The following is a 21,042-nucleotide window of genomic DNA, read 5'->3' as shown; positions in this document are numbered from 1 at the left end:
ACACATGGAGACACTGCCCCTTCCTTCACATTCCAGGAGAGCTCCCTCACACCAGAGAATGAAGAGGACCTAGCAACCCGATCCCTGCATTGGTACACTACTGTTGTACACATCACAATGTACATTCACTTAAGAGTGTGATTCTTTGACTGCTGATTGTACCGCATTGATTTTATCTTGGCTCTCTTTCATTCATTTCATTTTTGCCACCATAACTGTCCAATTTTGGTTAACCCAGTTTAAAAAATTCACAGTAATGACTTCATCAGCTGCATACTCTTTGCTTCAGTTGACTCCATGTGGTCCTACCATGTGAAAAATCAAGTCTTAGATTTGTCATGCTAGTTAAAGTCTATTTTTGAACTCTGAAGTCAATATAATATTATAAATGTTTATTGTTGGCTTTATACATATGTTTGTATCAGTCTTATGTGGTAAGAGTTCAACAGGCTGCAGTTCCATAAGCCATAAAGGAAAACTTTTCTTGTACTATATTTAAAAATGCTTTTGTTTTTTACTTACCTGCATGTTTGCTGGTGAAATCTTTTTCCTTTCAAGAAGCATTTGTTTGGAGATTCTACACATTCACAGATACACTTTGCAGGATTTAGTGGTTGATGCTTAGGGCATGTTCTTTTACATACACAGTGGCACCTTTCTTCATCAAAATCTCTGTTGGGTCCACATGAGCTAGGCAGCAGTTTATTTTTACATGTGCACTGGCAGGATGTTCTGTCTAATTCTTTGTGGGCTCCACAGCTGGAAGGCCTCACTCCCCCTTTGCAGACACACTGACAGGTTTCTTCATCAAGCTCCTTATTAGGTCCACAGATATCATGGAATCCTTCAGTAGGATCTATGAGCACAGCAAGATTTGGGAGAAATGAATTCTGCTCCAGTCATTGCAAAAAATGGAACACGTATCTGCTGATTTCACATTTTGGAGCCACAGAGTTTAAATCAATGCTTAAATCAATTAATTAATAAACCCATAGTGCAGACAGGATGAACATAGATAAACTGTGCCATGTACAATAAACAACAAGTTAAAAGGATTAAAGAAATCTTGATTTTAGGATCTTGGCTACAATGTGTTTAATTTTTGTAAATGCATGTAATCCAAGCATATTTGCTTACCCGTATCCCCAAGGTGGGAGGAGAAACTGAAGTCATGTTGTGCCAGACATCTGCAGATGTGGTTATTCCAGATATAGCTTTTTGGACAAGTTTTGTTTGCCACATGACACCTAGAGATAAAACATAGTATTGATTTATTACAATGAAAATGCAAGACAAGTGCTTCTGTACATGGGGCCACAGATGTTTCAGCAGATAATATCACTTTAAAAATCATTGATTTCATTCACATTTTATACTATCGTTGAAAACTGTGTTTTCCAAGTTTAGAACAACACTGCTATAAAGCTTACTAGGCTATAAAATCCAGTTTAATCTAAACCAGAATATATAATACTGCAAAGTGATTTATGTATTCCATAATGAAAATGCCATTCTCTGCTTTACTAAAAAAATTCCAATATAATATAAAACAATACCCAAGCTTTTACAGCTACTCTGTAAAGTTCAAAAGTATAAAAAGTAAGAACTTAGAAAGGATAAGACTGGGAATTGTTAACATTAGCATTAACTATTTAACATTTTATGCTAGTTCATCCAAAGAAACAATTTTCTTACTAATGATTTTTCTTGCATTTTGGAAAACTTCCTTCACATTTTAGTGCAACCCTCAGTGTAACAGGATCTTTTTTTTTTCACATGTTGTTTTTAAGAAAATGAAACTTTTAAAAGTTGCTTCTGAATAGATATAGATTATTCAATACAGTGGTAATGTTTCAGTATGCTATATGTACATGGAAGAAGTCTTTGGTCTACCTCTCCAAATTGCATAAGGAAACAACACAAGCCTAATCCTGTGATAAGCCATTCTGTACTATGTTTACATATTTTCTTTCTTTGACTGAGGATGCTGAGAAAACAAATATTGTAACAACACAGAAATGAAATGTTATTCTTAGACCATTCTTTCATGATAATAAAATTTTATTATGAATGAGTTGCCTAAAAAACTCAATGAAGTTATCACATCTAATTTAGTATATCCCTACATCAGGTTTTTGAAAGAAATTGATTTAAAACAAAATAAAAAATGGCAGTGTAAAATTTTTCATACTGGGTTGATCTCCAATATTGCAGTATTGAGGGATGAGTAACAGCTAAAATATTGAAAATGGAAATCTAAAAGAAAGTAGAATGTTAACTGTGATAGTTTCTCAGCAGGGACAATAGGATTGAATACATTTTTAAAGAATTACTGTAAAGATGACTGAGAGATACTAGTTTGGGTTGCAGAAGATGCAAAGCAGGACTGGAAAATCTAACGTCCAATTTGCAGTATTAGTTATCAAAGATTTGTTGAGATAACGGAGTGATTAGGGCTCTGACTCTTTTGGGCTTCCTGGTGCAAGATTAATGATTCAACATTATTATTACTGAGTATTCAACATGTATTACTGGTAAGTGAGACAAAGGAAGTGTCTAGATTATATATGCACTCTGTTTCTAGGCAGACAAAAGAAATTTATTCTTGCATGATAGGGCTCAGATCCACCCAGGTTCTGTTTGTGGCACTGCAGGGAGGGATGAGAGCAGGTGGAAGAGGCAGATGAGGGTCAAGCACAGGAAACTGGGGCCTGCCCAACCTGACACTGGCCCTGGGGTGTTCAGAGGGGCAGGGACATCTGATGGCTACTTAGGGTGTTGCACTGCCCCACTCACCATCTTGGTATGTGTATCTTATTTCAACTGAGATTGTAAATTAGACTAGTATTTGTGGATATAGAGGAACTTTTGTCTTGGGTGCCCACCTTGGTCCCTCCTCTTGGCACTGCAGCTGCAATCTCCTTCTACTAATACAGGAAGAAATATGTTATACTTACTGTGGATGTGTCAGTGGCAAAGAACGTCTAATGATGGAATGAACTTGTCTGTAGACATCCAGTTTAGACATGCATCGGCAAGATGTGTGATTGGCAAAACTGATTGTTACAGGTTTTGGACCATGAGACAGTGGCACAGTTATTTCAAACAACTACATCAAAGGGAAAAAGAAGAAAACTAAAATCAAGGTGATACTAAAACAAAAATGGAAATTTATCATGCAAATTATTCATCAGAAATGTTTTCCACATAGTGGTTAGGCTTAAATCTGGAAAATATAAAGTATTTTGTGACTATGCCACCTAAACTGCTTGATAAACTATCTGTAGGATGGACGAATTCCTTATAGTGCCATCTTAAGAATACTTTCATGGGAGTAAGCTCATTGAATACACCTAACTATGATTCTAAGTAGACCTGATTAGGACTGCACTGCCAGTCAAGGTGGTAAATTATTACTGTATTACCAGGTCCCATTTTGCGGGTAGTGACTGTATTATAAATGCAGCAGGGTGCTAACATAGCATGGTTGCTTTGTAACTACTACAATTAAAAGTTCTTCCACTAGCAGGAATAAATGGAAACAGTTTATTTACAAGGAAATATAAAGTCAAGGTGTCAAATCATGTGAGGCTTCAACTGGGGCCGACAGATGTAGCATCAACCACAGGGGATTGTGAACCCATGCCTCAGAGCTTTTCAGCTACAGAAGACAAGATTTGTTCAACTTCAAGTGAATGCTAATGGGAACTGAACTTGCTGAGATTGAGAGGGAAATAGATCTTGTAGTTGTAGTAGATAGCTCAATTAAAGAGCTGCAGCAGTGAAAAGAGGCAAATTCTATGTGGGATATTATTAGGAAAGAGATTGAATATAGAAAACCAATATTATAATGTCCTTGTATAGATCTATGGTGAAGAGCCCCATGGCACAGAGTGGTAAGCTTAAGTACTGCAGTCCAAGCTTTGCTCATAACTTGATTTTGATCCCAGTGGAAGCTGGGTTCAGGTAGCTGGCTCAAGGGTGACTCAGCCTTTCATCCTCCTGAGATCAGTAAAATGAGTACTCAGCTTGCTGGGGGTAAAGTCTAGATGACTGGGGAAGGCAATGGCAAACCACTCCGTTAAAAGTCTCCCAAGAAAACATCATGATGTGACGTCATCTCATTGGTCGGTAATGACTTAGTGCTTGCACAGGGAACTAACTTTACCTTTATAGATCTATGGTAGGGCCTCACTTGGAATACTGTGTGCAGTTCAGGGCTTTTTTCCTGGGGGAATGCAGTGGAATAGAGTTCCAGAACATCTTTGCGTAAAAAAAATTCTCAAAAAAAAAATGTTTAAAACTTCATGAAGGGCACCCATGTGTTTCTCCTTCATTTCCCTCTTGAGAGTTCCAGAACCTCTTTTTCCAGAAAAAAAGCCCTGTTTTTCAACATATCTCAAAAGGGACATCAAACAGATGGAAAAAGTACAGAAAAAGGCTACCAAGGTTATTAGGGGGTTGGAGTATCTTTCCTATCAGGAAAGGCTGAAGATTCTGGGACTTTTCAGTTTAGAAAATAGACGACTGGGTACAAGGGGACATGATAGAGGTTTATAAAATTATTCATGGGGTAGAGAGAGTTGACAAAGGGAACTTTCTCTCTTGAACTAGAACTTGAAGGCATCCAATGAAGCTGATGGGTAGTAAATTCAGGATGGACAAAAGGAAATACTTCTTTACACAACAAGCGACTAAAATGTGGAATTTGCTGCCAGAGGATCTAGTGATGGCCACAAACATAGGCAACTTTAAACAGAGAGGATAGGTTTATTAGTGCCTACTAGCCAGGGTGACTAGAGGGAATCTTTAGATTTAGAGGCACTAAACGTCTGCATACCAGGGACAGGAAGCAACATCAGAGGAAGGCCTTGACATCTATGTCCTATTATTGGTTGTCTGCTGTGCAAGTTGGACTAGATGTACCACTGGTTTAATCCAGTGGGGGTCTTCTAATGTTCTTCTATTCATTTATCTCATGAACCCCAGTCTGGAAGTTCTACATTTCTCTACAGTCTGAATTTTAGATAGTGATACAATTGTGAGTAAATATGCCTTTTCCATGAGTAACCCAATTACCTGGAATGAAGTTTTTACACTTTTCAACTATATTCAAATCTGTATCATTGTATACCAAATTCTCAGAGGCTCAATGAGAACTACTGATTACCAAGCAAGTCCCTATCAGCATTTAGCACAGCCCTGGCTACTTTTGTGTCATACTGTAGTATGACACTGTTGGAACTAGATGCTGGTAATGGGCTTTTTTAATACACAGAAACTAGTAAATTTTTTGTCAGGATGTGTGTGGCTAGAAAAGCTCAGAGAAAAAACCCCAGGATGGATTTTATGTACCATGAGCACAGCTATACTAATAGAAAAACTTTCTCTCCTTTCTCATTGCATCTGACTTTACTGCAGGACAGTGGGGCAGGGGTTAAAGAAGCTACAGGACCAAAAACAGAGCTCTAGGAAGAAAAATGCTTTCTTCGTTTGAAGTTATTCTTTCATTCTGCACAACTCCAGGATTTCCCTACCTCTTGCTTTAGTTCATTCATACTTACAGCACAAATTCAGGAAATATAAATCTTGAAAAAAACTGTGGATCCTGATATTATCAGTGTTGCTCACATCTAAAGTTATGGTGATTCAGAGCCCCCAAATCCAAGGGATATTTTCAGCAGGGGAGAATTTTAAAAGTATCCCTAGTGGGAAGTTCTGGATGGCACCCTGAGATTCCCAAAGGAAGAGCTAATTGTAAACATAATTTAAAAATAAAGTAATGGTGCCTAATTAGACATGATCTCAGTATATTGCAAGCTATATTTTGATTTATACCCCCTGGGACAAATTATCAACTTATCCCTGTCTTCAGAGACCTTCCCTTGGCTTTTAAAGGAGGCGATGGTGAAACTGTTCTTTAAAAAAGCCATCTTTGGAGCTAGCCATCTACTGCCCCGTGTCGAACCTTTCATTCCTGGCCAAGGTAGTTGAGAGAACTGTGGTGGAACTTTTCTGAACACCTCTATCCTGGACGCATTCCAGTCCAGCTTCCGCCCCAGCTATGAAATGGAGACACTGGTCACTGTCACAGACGACCTCCAAGGACACCTGGATTGAGGTCGGTCAGTACTGTTGTTGCTGCTTGACCTGACCTGACCTAATTGACATGGTCAGTTATAACCTGATGGCCCACTGCCTCACTGATGCAGGGATATGAGGCACAGCCTTGCAGTGGCTGGTCTTCTTCCGCCACAGTTGAGAACAGAGAGTGGCGTCTCCATGTTACCCTTTTGTATGTGGCATCCATCTGGGGGTGATCCTCTCCCTGATGCTGTCCCTGATGCATCCTCTTGCCCAGTTAATCTGGGAGTTTGGGCTGGGTTGCCACCAAAATGCTGATGACATCCCGCTATATCTGTTGATTGATAGATTCCACCCCAGATATTTTGGCTGATGTTTTGGTTGGTTAAAGCAGAGCTGGCTGAAATAAAAGCCATCAAAGATGGAAGTCTGGTATCTGAGTCATGGGCGGGTACGATCAGGAATCAAGCTTCTGACCCTTGGTGACCCTATTTATTTAGATTTGTATCTCACCCTTCCTGCAAGCGGGTTCTGGTCAAGGCTAGGCATATGTCTTTTGGGCCAGGGATCTCCAGTAAATGTTGTTCAGTTGAGCATAAGACTTTTCAGGGAACATATTGGGAGAGAAAGTCCCATGGATATGTTGGTCCTTTACTTATTTATTGTTTGTGCCAGTGCTAACAGTGAGGAATCAGGGTGATCCTGGACGCCTCACTCTCATTGGAGGTCCAGATCACCAATACTGCCAGATTGGCCGTTTAGTATCCTCAATTGGTTGGGCAGTTGGTTCCCAACCTCTCCTTCTATGACTTGGCAACAGCGATCCATGTAATGGCTGCCTCCAGACTGGTTTACTGCAATTCACTCTATGTAGGGCCACCCTTGAACTTGATCCAGAAACTCCAGTTGGTGCAAAATGCAGCAGAATGACTCCTGTCTATGACATCTGTGTGAGTGCCCATACAAACAGTGCTTTGCCAACTGTATTGGCTGCCAATTGTATACCAGATTAGGTTAAAGGTTAGGACATTTGTGAGACTGCGTCTCCCCATACATTCTTCAAAGAGCCATGCTCAGCTGAACAACATTTACTGGAGATTTCCAGCCCAAGAGACATATAACTACCTTGACCAGTTCTGGCTCCAGCCTGGTAGAACATGCTCCCAGTTGAGATCAGGGACTTATTACAGTTCTTCAGGGCCTGTAAAACGGAGCTGTTTCACCAGGCCTTTGGTTGAGGCTGCAAGTGCCTCACCATATCTGGCCTCCCCTAACCTACCAGCCCCCCTCATCCAGCTAAGTGAACTAGTATACCAACTTATATTATTGGATGGGGGCTAGGCCCAACTATTATCTCAATGGCCCTCTTGGTGCAACACACTTCTATACCTATGGCCTCATTGTTACCATTTCACCTTCTGGTAGTTTACATTGGCTTTTAGGTTTTTATTTGAATTGTATTAATTCTTATATGTTTTATCGCTATGTTGTACCCCACCCTGAGTCCACTTGCAGGGGAAGGAGGGCTAAAAGTCACATAAATAAAATAATAAAATGTGAATTATAATGAGATTATTTATCCTGATATAATACATTAGCTTGCCTTGCTTCAATCTTTCTATGATGAAAGAATAACTTACTAGTTTAAAACGTGTTCTGACATATAATATAGTCACAGCAAGCTCTCTAATTTATTTTCCATAAATAGTCATACTACTATTCAGACACTTCCTTATAACCTACTGCTGCAGGAAATGAATATACACAGAAAATGTTCAGAGTAATCTTTAACCTGTCATAACATGAACAGAGTTGTGCTAGACAAATCCAACAGGCAATCCAAAAATTGTTCCTAAATCCTAAAACGTTTAGGTTTTACTTTATACACTGCTTAATATATAGCAAATTCCTTGGTATTTGAGTCTGAACTAGATTTTAAACTAAAACTGCTCCAAAACACATGGATTAGCTGTATATCATCTATCAACAATGCAGACTATTGGATGATCATTAAATTACATGCACAAAAATTTGCATAGCAGCTTCATGTTGTTAAATTAAACCCTTCAACATACAGCCCAGTTTTAACCACTCAGTTAGCCACTCTGATTTGAGAGCATTCAAGTGATTCCAGGATTTTTCTTTTAGCAGTGAGTTGGGACCAATATATAATGAACTTTGGCTGAATTGTGTCCTTAAGTATATTCTCCAGTTTATGTATGCATGGATAGCCAATCTCTAAACAGAAATACTAATAATATAGTCACTTCACTTCTGCTAGTTTATTACATTGCCACCTTTTCTCAATGAAACCAAGATGCACAGTTAAATGTGTGTGGGGGGATCAAAATGCTGTCCTAGAAAATGGGGGCATATATTTAATATACATGCCAATTGTAGCAGCACTTACTAAACCATCTAAATTAACAAATATACAAGACAAATGGTCCCATACTTGAAAAATGACTTAAACCTTCCACTACTGCCTATACCTTTACACTGTGACTGATTTCGCACTCACCTTATGCCACTCACGTTCATCTTCGCAGCATGGCTTCCTTCTGATTTCACACACTCTGCCCAGGGGCTGCAGCAAGTGTCAGCATTTTCACACACCAAACAGAAACTGCTAAAACCCTGTTTCTGTTTGCTGCACGAAAATGCCAGTGCTTGCTGCAGCCCTGGGGCAGATAGTGCTAAATCGGAAGGAAGCTGCACTGAGAAGACAAATGTGAGAGCGGCGTGAATGCAAAATTGGTCCATGACTGTGAACACAATGTACGTCTTAAATGTTACATGCTACTTAAAACTGTCTTTCTACTTGTCTAAGAAAATATTTCACAAATTTCTTTAAATCTATTTTGAGAAGACTTTCTCTCCACAAGGTTCAAGATAGAAGACATGGAGGTAAATATTTATATCTTTACAGTGATCTGAGTCATGCTAAAACCTGAAAATCTCAGTAGGCAAATCAGTGTTTGATGAGATTAGGGGTTATACTGGTTCCCTGCACACTTTCACATGTTGCTGACAGGAAATTATTTGCATATTAGGCCACACATCCCTGACACCAAGCCTGACTGCGTTCCTGTGTGTTCCTGACTGCGTTCCTGCTCAAAAAAATCCCTAATCGCTGAAGATTCTCAGCCTTGGTTTAATTTTTTTAAGTAGCCATGGTTACAGAAATAACACAAGTATGACCAACATTTTCATAAAACCAAATAAGAGTTGCTCAAATTCTTTGCAGTTTCTGATTCACTGACTTCTACAAACAACATTTTGATGGAGTGATTTATGATTCTAAATATTTGAAGCAGGTTTAGAAAGTTTGTGGCCACTTCTGTTGCTGTTTAATCTGATGTTTGAATTCTTATGGATGCTAACCATATTAAATATTCAGTGTGTTCTTTTGTGTACTTAAAGAGTGCTGAAGTCTAATAAAATATCTCAATAACAGCCAAACTAGGACAACAAACTCCTCAGACGCATCCTGGCATCCAGCTTGTTTATGGAAATTTTTATACAAAGTATATTTGTAAATCATTAAATATAGCTAAAATAGCAGCAATTCTTTGGCTAATTATACACTAGAGATGTAGTCTTCTGTTCTAAAAAGGCCAGCTGCTGCCATTCAAAGACAACATGCAGCAAAACTAAGGGTTTATGTGCTAGCTACATGCTGCATCTATCCTATCTAGTGAAAACTTGTTTTGGAAAAAAAACCTAAAAATTTTGCTTGTTGTTTTTTATACATTCCTTGGAGTTTTGGATGGGTCTTAGGTCAGCTGTCATTTTGTCTTTGCTCATAATAAGATTCCCCAAATTCAAACCATTAATCTGTGGCTAACTGATATTTCATGTAATATCTGCAATTTTAGGGAAAGCTGTTAAATACTCTTACTGTCATGTCAGAAAAAGCTTGAAACTTGCCAGCCCCATTACTTAGACCAGGGGTGTCAAACATGTGGCCCGGGGGCTGAATCAGGCCTTCGGAGGGCTCCTATCAGGCCCCTGAACAACTGGCTGTCATCTGCTTCCTTCTGCATCACAGCTTGCTTTATAGCACAGGAGCTACAGACCAAAACCTCCATTTTCTTCATCGGCTGAGGCTTCTACCTTGCCAGGCTCTCTCAGTCTCACAGCAGAGCTACTGAGCCAAGCCTCTCTTCCTTCTATTGGCTGAGGCTTCTCCCCCCCGAGCCCCTGGAGAAGGAAGGAAAGAGCCAGAGCTTTCTTTGCCCAGTTCCCTGGATCCCGTGGGAGAGATACAAAGAAAGCACCTTCAAGACCAATGAGTGCAAATGTTTTAATCATGTTTTAAGGGTTTTTAACCTAATCTTAAATAGGTACACATATAACCCAGCCCAACATGGCCTGGCCTGACAAGGTCTCATTTATGTCAGATTTGGCCCGCACAACAAATGAGTTCCCTTGACTTAGACAATGCTTGTGATCACTCAAAACAATCTTCATGTATTTACTGATAATAGTAAATGAATACTAATAAAGTTTTATGTGGGGATTTAACACAATGTTTTTGCAGACTGGGGTCTGGAGACCACTGGGTACATCTGGAGTACAACAGTCCTTTGAAAGGACAAGAATGAGCACCTCACGTCCATTCAGCAAACACAAAAACAGACCCTTCTCACCTGCAAACACAAAAACAGACCCTCTCGCCTTTTTAGCAATGAAGGCAAGGAAGGGAAAGGGAATCAGCTTTCCCTAGCTTCTGCATCACATCTAAACATTAATCAGAACACAGGCTGATTATTCCCAGGCTTCGAGAATTCAGCCATAACTGAATTACTGCATAACATGAAGCGGATAAAATCCTAATATCATAGTTGCTTCAGTCAAAGGTACTTCAGGTATACAACTGGTTTTCATCCTATTTTCCAATGTAGAAGGTTTCACTATACAGATAGAGATGCCACCCAGCATCCATAGTTTACAGCAGATGGCAGGTTTTTAACTGAATACTGGATATTCAATTTTTATATGATGCTAATCTTTTTTCATTTGCATGAGCAGCTCTGAAAGTATTCTAGGCCTCTTCAAAACCTAGTTCAATTTCTTTGTCTTTAGTATGAAATCCCTTCCAATCAAGTGTTAAGGTTGATTAATACTTGAACCGGGATCTTTTGAACTATGTCTTTATACGGTCAGTTACCCTGTGAAACCTGGACCGATTTTGCACTCACCCTACGCTGGTTTTTAGAGGTTTCTCTTTGCCTTGCAAAAACAGCGATGCAAGCTGAAGCCCCGGGGCAGATAGTGGGAAATTGGAAGGATGCTGCACTGAAAAGAGGAATGTCAGAGCGGCATAGGGTGAGTGCAAAATCGGTCCTGATCTTGAAGGTCATCTACAGATAATACAATTTGCTTTTCAGGTGTAGCACATGTAGTTCTCATTGTATTGTTTTGAAGATGCTAAAGGACAGAGACTTTTGTGGGCATACACAGTTTGAGATGCACTTTGAAAGGCTGCCCAACAAATGGTAGGCTCTAGTCAGGGAGAAAAGGAAAGCTCAGGGGATCCATGAACATTTTAAAATAAAAACTTGACACCTCAGGCTGCCAGAACCACTGACCATGATTGTGGGTTCAGAAGAGGTTTGTGGGAAATCTTGCATGTCCTAAACATTGCAGCTTCTATACCTGTTCTTTCTTTCTCTACTCTCAACTCACTAGTTGAACTGTGCTGTGACCACAACGCATATCATACTTCTTCAATTCATTTTTTCACACTAAATTTTATAACAGAACAACTTATTTCCTTTAGAACAAATCAGATTAACAATGAATACTGGAAATGCATATGGATTGTACACACAGAAATGGAAACCAACTCTGAAAGTACAGTAGCTGGTATAGCAACCTACCGTTTTGCTGATGTAGCTTGTGCTGATATTCATACACTGCAGGCCCTCGCTATTGCAGCAACCTCCACATCTGTAGATGGACACACATGGAGGTTTAAAGAAGGTGTTTGTTGTTGCTCCAAATTCTTTCCCCACATCTACACATACCTCACGTGGCATGCATTGAGTTTTTCTCCACTCATTATCAATACCTGCCAAGTCACAGGGAAAGCTCATAGGTTACAAAACAGTTTAAGAGAGTTCAAAATCAGTCTACCCTAAAATTAGTTAAAGCCTGCTTATCTTACAAAATGGGCTGTGGCAATGCATAAATAGATTAGACAGTGGCCATAACCATCACAGGTGGGAACTTATTCCCATAATTCTAGTACTTTTTAAAACAGACCAGCTGTAGAAATGGGCAAGAAAAGTAAAAGGGTGAGCCAACCAAACAAAAAAAGCAAATGAAGCTGTTATCTAATTAAAATTAGAAAGGAAAAAGAAAAGAGCTGTTTGAGTAAAACATAGTAAAAGGAAAGGCTCTCAGAAACTGCTAAAAAGAAATCTCCCCAGAGAAAGGCGAGTGCCCTGCCCCATGATGTAAACATAAAGCTCATTCCTTACTATGCTTGATCATGGCCACAAGGCTGAGAAAGCTCATTTTTTCAATGGAAAAGCCTAGGATTACTATGTCCACACCATCCAAAGATTAAGATTCTGGGGTGAATCCTCCTATTGTCACACTAATGCAGTTCTGAATACCACAAAGAATTGTACTGCATTGTATCTATAAATGTGTGCAGCTATAATTACGTGGCTTTAAAGAGATGAACCATTCACTACTGCAGTATAAACAAAACATCAAAATTAAGTATGTGCTACATGTAAAATGTAGTTAAGATGTTAATTTTTGATTATTTCTTGCCATCTCCAATTTATCTCTTCACTCATTACTATCAAATGTGTGAGCTAATAGATGCTCTGAGATTCCATCCTGGTACCCCAAGATCCAAAACTTCATCATTTTTTTTAATTTGTATCCCGCCCTCCCTGCTGAAGCAGGCTCAGGGCGGCCAAAACCTGTCATCCTTAGAAGAGCATAAATGCTATCTCCAAGGCTTCAGATTTAGAAAGTTCACAAATGATGTTCTACATAAATGTAGTGTCTGTCCAGGCCACAAAGAAGAGCAACATTTGTAGCAGGAACTCCTTTGCATATTAGGCCACACACCCCTGATGTAGCCAATCCTCCTGGAGCTTCCAGTAGGCCCTGTACTAAGAGCCCCGTAAGCTACTGGAGGATTGGCTGCATCAGGGGTGTCTGGCCTAATACGCAAAGGAGTTCCTGCTACAAAAAAAGCCCTGAACATCAGAATGAAACTAATTTGGGATCCAAGCACATTAAAATATCCCTTGTTTGGAACTTTCCTAAGCCTTAACCTAGGGCTTTCAAAAGAAATAGAATGTTACATTCTGCCCCTAGAAGAGGAACAAGACACACAATTCAACCACTTTATCTTGAGGCTGCAACTGGAATTGGAACTGTCAATTTGTGTATATCAAGTGATTCTTAAGCATCAACTGCTTTGTGGTATCAGCTCTCCTAGCTCTCTTCTTCTCTTTCTAAGTAATGTACAACACAGAAAACAATCAAGCCATCAAATAAAGAATCAAGGACAGAAACTGAAGCAAAATATAGTATGAGAAAGATTATTCATCTAGGATATCCTGGCATGGACAAATACTAACTACAAAACTCAAACAGCCTAATGACAAAAGCATAACTGATCGGAAACAGATTCGGGGTGCCCATGAAAGAAACAATCATTTCCTTCATCAATAGAAGGTATCAAAAGATAAGTAAAGGTGTAATTCTGGTAGGAAAATGTGTGATTATATTTTATGAACCTAATAAATTATCATTGATGTGTAGCAGTGCTTTCCTCTTTTTCTATAAAAGTATGACCAGAGAATTGTTTTTGCTTAATCCTCACAACTTTTCAGTTTTGGGGGAACAAGAAGCAGCAACAGGATCATCTCAAACTTCTTATAAGTATTCTTTATTTGACCCTTTTCACCCTTTTTATTATGTTGATATTAATTCATTTATGATCCGCAGTCTTACTGTTAAAATGAATGCCTCCCACATGGAGCTTTTGCTCCATCATCACTCCCCAACTGCAGCAATTTTTTCTTTTGTTTTGTTCTGTACAATGTTGGTGTCATTTTGTGCTCCATGTACATATAGCTGTCATGCTTTCCCCTTTAAATAGATGTAAAAAACAAACACCCATCTCTTTGCTCTGGTTTAAAAGTAAATTGTGGGGACACTCCATTGAACAGCTACAACAGGAAGGTGGGCAGAACTAAGCTTCACTTTAACCCCAATTCAGTCATTTAAGGGCTTTTAAAATTTAACTGCAGAACCATGGCTCAGATGTGAGCTGTGGATCAGGTATTTTTATTTATGGTATTTATTATAATGGCATCCTATCTTATTTCCTTAAACAAGATTAAGGAGAAGGAAGAAAATGGAATTGCTGGTTTGAGAAGGAAAGAGACCAGGATCCAAACTAGAATACTTAGTGATAAGCATATTAACTGAAGAAATCCAGCCTCTTAGCTGCATAGTAGCAGAGATGCTCCTAGATATAGTGTTTGGGTGTAAAAATGGAAAGCTCTGGAGATAGGAATCTCACAGACCTTGAAGCGCCCTTCATGTGCTGGTATGCTGTTTGAAAAGGGGATTTTCTAACTAGAACTCTGATTCTAGGAACATGGGTGTTATAACAGCCATAAAAGTGATAGTTTCCTGAAAAGCACCATAAGAAACAAAACCTGTCTAAAACCTTGATTTGCTGCACAAGTGTTTCCACTTATCAAAAATTGTAAAGATATTTTGTGTCATTACACAGGTCCTGCAAATACTAAATCAAGGGATAATACAGCGTGTCTTAGCAGTTTTTATTTTCATTGTATAAATATTAAAATATATTTGACAGAACTGATATCTTCTAGCGTTTTGATTTACAGGATTTGGAAGGCATCAGATTCCCAACACTTACTTTTCAAGATCTCTGCATTATAATGTGCTGCAGCAAATTTTATTGGATTTGAATCTTCTGATCTTGCATTGAAGCTGGATTGTTCCCTGTGTTGCCAGCTCCCTTTTCTCAACTGACATTTGAACATTTTCCAGTATTCTGGATAAAGTACTGTCATGAGTTCATCTACACTGGATACAGATCGCAACTGTTCTTCCAGCTCTTTGCTTGCATGAGCCTGCTAAGAAAATATGCAAAAATAATTACTTTTTTATCGCACAAAGGTTGATAAGATATTAATCTCATGAACTTTTATATTTAAACCCTCCCCTTCAAAAAACACATTGACTTCAGATTAAGGTGATATATATTTTTACATTCCTGAATTGTGTTCATTGGCTTTGTCATTAATGCTTAAGGAAAAATAAAGATATGCTTGATTATGGCAATTGTCTTGCATTAATAACCCTGAAAGACTGTCAGCTGAGTCACTGACATCAAAGAATTAACATCTAAATTAGTTTCAGGCATAAAATTAATAAGGAATAAACATACAGTAATCTTCCAATGTGTCTTAGGCTGCAATTCTGTGTGCTTGCTTTGAAACAAACTCCACTGAACTCAGCAAGCCTGGCAGAGTTCAGTATTGTAACAAATAAACATAGATATGTCAGACTATGAGGCTTATATTGTTTTTCAGTCTCCAGGGTCCTGTTTATGTGATTTTGATGTGACTTTATGTGACATGGAACAGAGCTTAACCAAGGATAGAATAAGAGCTCAGGATAGAATAAGATTATCCCATTTTCCCAGCAACCATGTGAGGAAAATTGCCAATTACCAACTTTTTTGAGCCTGCATTTAAAAATAGTTATTCTGTTCACTACACTCTTCATTATGGAACACATCCTGCAGCATAGGTACCACCAGTGTCAGAGACATCACAAATGTACATTAGTCAAAAGCCTCATGTACTATACATGTTGTACTATGAAGCAAGTAAGGTAGAAAAGGAGTAAGTGATCCAAGGTCAATCAATTAGCTTTAAGGTATGAAAAGGAATCTGAACATAAACTTCCTCATTTAAAGTCCAGCATTCGCACTTGGCCATTTAATTTTGCTCAATGTGTGATGTTAGGTCAATGCATGAAATTATTTCATATTTTGGGTTTATGACTTTTGCTGGATTATCAACTGGAAAATATCTGACTCCTTGAAATCATTCTCGTAGCCATGTTAAGAGACTAGCTCGCATAGTAGCCTCTTGTCTATTCAAGTACATTGGTTTAAGCTTGGGCTTAGGAGAAACTCAAGGTCAAGCTGACTGTAGCTTCAAACAGTAGGATAACAGGAAGTGACACATGTGCCAGCTAGAGCATTAGCCCTAGCTGTTTTAAAGCTATAGAATCCAAGGAGTTTGGTCTACGCATTCCATCTTGATATTTTTGCATTTTTATGTGCATGTGTGTACACCTAGAAGTTATGGCAACTGCTGGTGACTGTCCCTACTGGAGGCATAGGGGGTGTTCAGAAGTGGCTGTGTACCTGCGACAGTCTTCAAGTACCCATTTGTTGGCTATTCCACCAGACCAGAGCCCAGGCCTTTTTCATCATGGCTCCTGCTTTGTGGAATGGGAGTTGAGGGGAGCTCCCTCCTTGGAGATATTCAGGAGATGCTGCATGTATTTGTCAGACATTTGAGGAGGTTTGGACAGCAGGCATCTTTTAAGCGGGGAGAGAAGGAAAGAGCTGGAACTTGGTAATTGGAAGTGCTTTTAACTATTATTTGTAAGCTGTCCTGAGCCACTAGGAAAACAGGACAAAATGTTTTCAATAACTAAATATGTGAAAACAAGAAATAATTTGAAAATTATCATTTAAATTTGAGAGGCTCCAAATGCTGTTTCTTGTTTTGAGGTTTACCATGATTTAGCTAGATACACCAGAAATGTACAGCTTAATCAAAATACGTGATGAAAAACTGAGTAAAAACAATAGAGAACTAAACAATAAATTAATGATAACTACTTTTATTATGTTGTGCGGAGTCAGATTAACATACTTTTGAGGTGATTTATATTTGGATATGTTCCCTATGCCATTTATTTATTGAAGGCTCTTAAATTTAAACACAATCATACTTTTGAGTTCATGTTAATATGATAAAAGTAATTATGCTTCAATTACATATAATCACAAAAATGGCTTATTTAGACAACAACAATTCTTAAGAAACTCCTCTCATTTCAGCCAAGTAAAGGCACACATTTCAGAGCCGTTTACAGGAAGGTAAACACCATGTAATTTGGGCATATAGAAAAATCTGTCAGAGCCACAGCTAAAATAGCAAGATCTAATCAAAGACCAGGATGATGTCACAGAAGAAATAATTCAAAATCATTACAACAAAAAATCATATAAGGAAAAGTAGGAAGGAGGAACAGAGTTGCTTTACTTCCTTCAGGCACCTTTACTGATATTTTCAGATGCAACTTTTCTTTTTCTCTGGTACAGAAGAGTTCCAGTGGGCATGTGGCTAATTCTAGCTAGAATCTATGCCATCAAATGAATGAAACAAGCCTGGAGGCTAGATAAACTGAGAAGTATAGCACCAATTTTGCCATATTTTTGTACCTTCAATATAAAAACATAAGACCTATTCAAATCACAAGAACAACCAATACTGATATTATCTTTCTTGCTAATTTCATAGTTCTTTTGTTATCAAGAACTCAGGCAACATTTTGCTAAGATGAATAACTCTTAACAAGATTTATAGCTAACCACATGAAACCCATAAAATGCCTATAATTCTTCCAGAATACTGTAAAAAATACCACAATGCATAAACATGTTTGTATTACTTTTGATATCTCTAAACTCAAGAAAATTTATAACGTCTCCATCAGTGCAAGATCCAAAATCTTTTAACAGCCAGTTTCAGGCATTTCAGTCCTTAGCTTCTTTTCAAGCCCTTGCTATATCTATTTCTGCTACTAACAATAAACAGCAAATTAAATGAATACATCCTAATCTTAGGAGAGTCTAGAAGTAAATATCTAGTTGTAATATATATAACGCATAGAATTTCTTAGAATGCTGTTGCCAAACATGCTCCAAAGATTGGTTCTCACACATCCATCCTTGAACATAATTCCATCTATAAATCTTCTGAAGCCTATTAAAGTAGAAAACTATTGGAATTAGACTTCTTTTAGATTAATACAGAAAATAATAAATTTTGAAGATCTCCAATGCCAGATTCCTTACAGAAACATTGTACCTGAATATTTTTCCTGTTCACCTGAAATGCTTTTCTCTTCAACAAATCTTGCATATAGCATGCATCTTACAAAATTCTCCCCCTGTCATGATCTAACAGGTTTTAAGGGAATCAGACATTTTGAAGCTAAATGAGTTCTATCAGAATTCAGTAGTATTGGGGAAACAATTGACCCTAATTAATCTCCTTTTCCAAGAACCTGTTCATTTATGAAGGGGTCAAAGCATCTAACACCTTAAAGGTATACTGAAAATGGGATGTGAAAAAAGATTTGGGCAGGGCTTTTTTAGTAGCAGGAACTCCTTTGCATATTAGACCACACACCCCTGATGTAGCCAATCCTTCTGAAGTTTACAGTAGGCCATGTAATAAAAGGCCTGTAAACTCTTAGAGGATTGGCTGCATCAGGGGTGCAAAGGAATTCCTGCTACAAAAAAAGCCCTGGATTTCGGGAACCAACCCTAGTTCTGCTATCCCCAGTAACATTTTTCATGTACTGTAGTGCTCAGGGCCAAACTAAGAGAATATGCTAGGAGCTCAATGAATACATATGCCTAACATTTTTTTTTTAAATTCCCCCTCGTGATAAAGATACCTGGGTTGTAGTGCAGGGGTAAAGAGATCTCTGAAATGTAGTTCAACCAATGAAAGTTTGGCCTTTTAAAATTTCCCCTTTCAGAGATCTAACAGGGCAGGCTTGATCAGTAAAGTTACACTGGGCTGGAGGAAGGGTAGACCTCTTTTCCTCCACACAATTACCTTGATCCAAATTAGAATTCCATATGGATGTAATCTGTTTTAAATGCTAAGAAGATTCATTTTTGGTTTTCCTAGCACCTTGTTGAGTTTGACCCTTAAATACTACTTACCTAATGGTGAACCCAGCAAAAAGAGATATTACACTGTAGTATTGGAGTGCTGAGATTCAGGAGAAAGTGAAGAGGAAGCTACTCTAGCTCTGGAGCTCAACATTCTATTGCAGAGGGTGGGAGATAATTTCCCAGTTATTTCTCCCTACCCAGAGATTTATTGTAGTCCTCCAAAAGGCTTGCTATCAAGCATCGATATTTCCCAATAATCAGTCTTTTGTTATTGAATTGAAAGTTGCTTTATTGTAGAAACTCCATAGCTTTGCCAAGGACAGAATCCTTGGAAGTAATGACGCATACAGACTTACATAGTTACTTTATAGGATAGCTTCAAAGGATAACATACAGATACAATTTGAGTCACGGGTTCAAAGGTTACTACAAAGTATCTCTTTTATTACTAAGGAATGTAGGTTAATAAAAACATCTCCCTTTCTCACACTTTCTCTGCGAGTAGATAAGACCTGTCTGTGTGAATCTGGGGGAGAGGCACATCGCAGTGTTACCAGCAAGGTTAACCTAAACATCCTTGGGCCAGATGGATTTATTATTGCCCTTAAGTTGTATAAGAGGGGGGGAGCAGGAGAGCTTGGTGTTCTGCTCTTTGTCTGGTGGACCATCATGGCACTCAGAAATATGCATGCTTCACACATACCAGTCCCCAGAGCCAGGCGGGAGATCCCCCAGTTTTGCAGGCTCCTCCCTGCCACCAGCCATCTGGCTGACAGGGGAAACTCCACCTCCAACAGGAACCATGTACCTTTAAATCTCAGCAGGCATAGAAGAAAATTGCAAACTGCTTGTGTTTTGGAAGGTGTGTGTGCCTTTAAGTCTCAGCAGGATGAAAATTAATGGGGGTGGGGATGAGCATGCAGAGTCAGGTGGCTCTTCCTGGTGAGTGTGTGAAGCCTATGAGAAAGGAAGAAAGCACAGTCCTGCTGTTTTGCATTCATTTCAGAAGTCATTTGTATAGTAAAATGGATAGTAAATAGTTAACTAGAACCTAATTATGGGATGGAGGAAAACTCCACCCCCTACACTGTCCCTTATCTTCATTTTCCTGTGTTAGTCTGATTGGTTGAAATACAGTAACTCTTGTGAGTAACATTCAGTAACTCCTGTGAATAAATTGTCCCAATGAGATCACAAAAGTGTGAGCTTGCAAACTATGTGTTTATTTTGGCTGCTTTGTGTGTGCATGTGTGCCCCTTAATAAAGCCATGCTTAGAAATGCTACCCAAGCCTGGCAAGGGACGTGGGCATATGCCAAATTTTACTTTCATTTAGCGGAAGTGCAGTTGCTGGGGAACCTTTTGAAGGCAAAAAGGAGGATGAAGAAATGAAGACTGTATTGAGGGGAACTGTTCTGTTGTGGTTTTATTTATTTAGGGAATGGGAAAGTCTCCAGGTTCCACCACCAAAGCCCCCAGGTATTTCCTGAGTTGGACTTGGCAATCCTATCCTTCACCATGTAAATAGTAGTACAGGGCTTAATCTACTACTATACATAGTTTTATACATGTTCTATGTTTTCAGTTTAGAATGAAGTTTCTGGTTCAGGAGTCCTCAATCTTTTTAAGACCATGTGCACATGTTTTGCCCAAGTTCATCTTTCTTTGGAGAACTGTTCTTGTTACTATACCTACATCAAACCATTCACAAATAAATAAATCTGATTAAATAAAATAAATAAATTGTTGCTAGACTTCTTTTGACATATAAAAAACCTAGAATTAGCAGATACTCAAAAGTAGGGGTGGCATTGAGTTTCCTCGTTTACAACAGTACTATACAATTATCCATTATAGTAAAAATACTTGTGACTGACTCTGCTCATGACTGGACAAATATGTTATCTACATATAACTACCCACTAAGCCTCAAAGAATACATCTGGC

At 38.6% G+C, this 21,042-nt stretch overlaps 1 protein-coding gene across 2 annotated transcripts in view; it reads right to left on the bottom strand.

Moving 5' to 3' along the window:
* VEGFC (vascular endothelial growth factor C) overlaps positions 1 to 21,042 on the bottom strand; it is a 71,046-nt gene that overhangs the window by 9,054 nt on the left and 40,950 nt on the right. Inside the window, exons 2-6 of one of the 2 annotated variants that reach the window (XM_060246500.1) lie at positions 15,014 to 15,233; positions 11,970 to 12,160; positions 2,958 to 3,109; positions 1,138 to 1,247; positions 523 to 856 (exon numbers count right to left, since the gene is read on the bottom strand). In XM_060246500.1, coding sequence (XP_060102483.1) covers positions 523 to 856; positions 1,138 to 1,247; positions 2,958 to 3,109; positions 11,970 to 12,160; positions 15,014 to 15,233 — 1,007 coding nt within the window. The remainder of the gene's footprint in view (positions 1 to 522; positions 857 to 1,137; positions 1,248 to 2,957; positions 3,110 to 11,969; positions 12,161 to 15,013; positions 15,234 to 21,042) is intronic. The other variant, XM_060246501.1, reaches the window with a different exon arrangement.

This window comes from Heteronotia binoei, chromosome 9, assembly GCF_032191835.1.
Source record: "Heteronotia binoei isolate CCM8104 ecotype False Entrance Well chromosome 9, APGP_CSIRO_Hbin_v1, whole genome shotgun sequence".
NCBI classification, from domain to species: Eukaryota; Metazoa; Chordata; class Lepidosauria; order Squamata; family Gekkonidae; genus Heteronotia; species Heteronotia binoei.
This window is presented reverse-complemented; position numbering and strand designations above follow the sequence as displayed.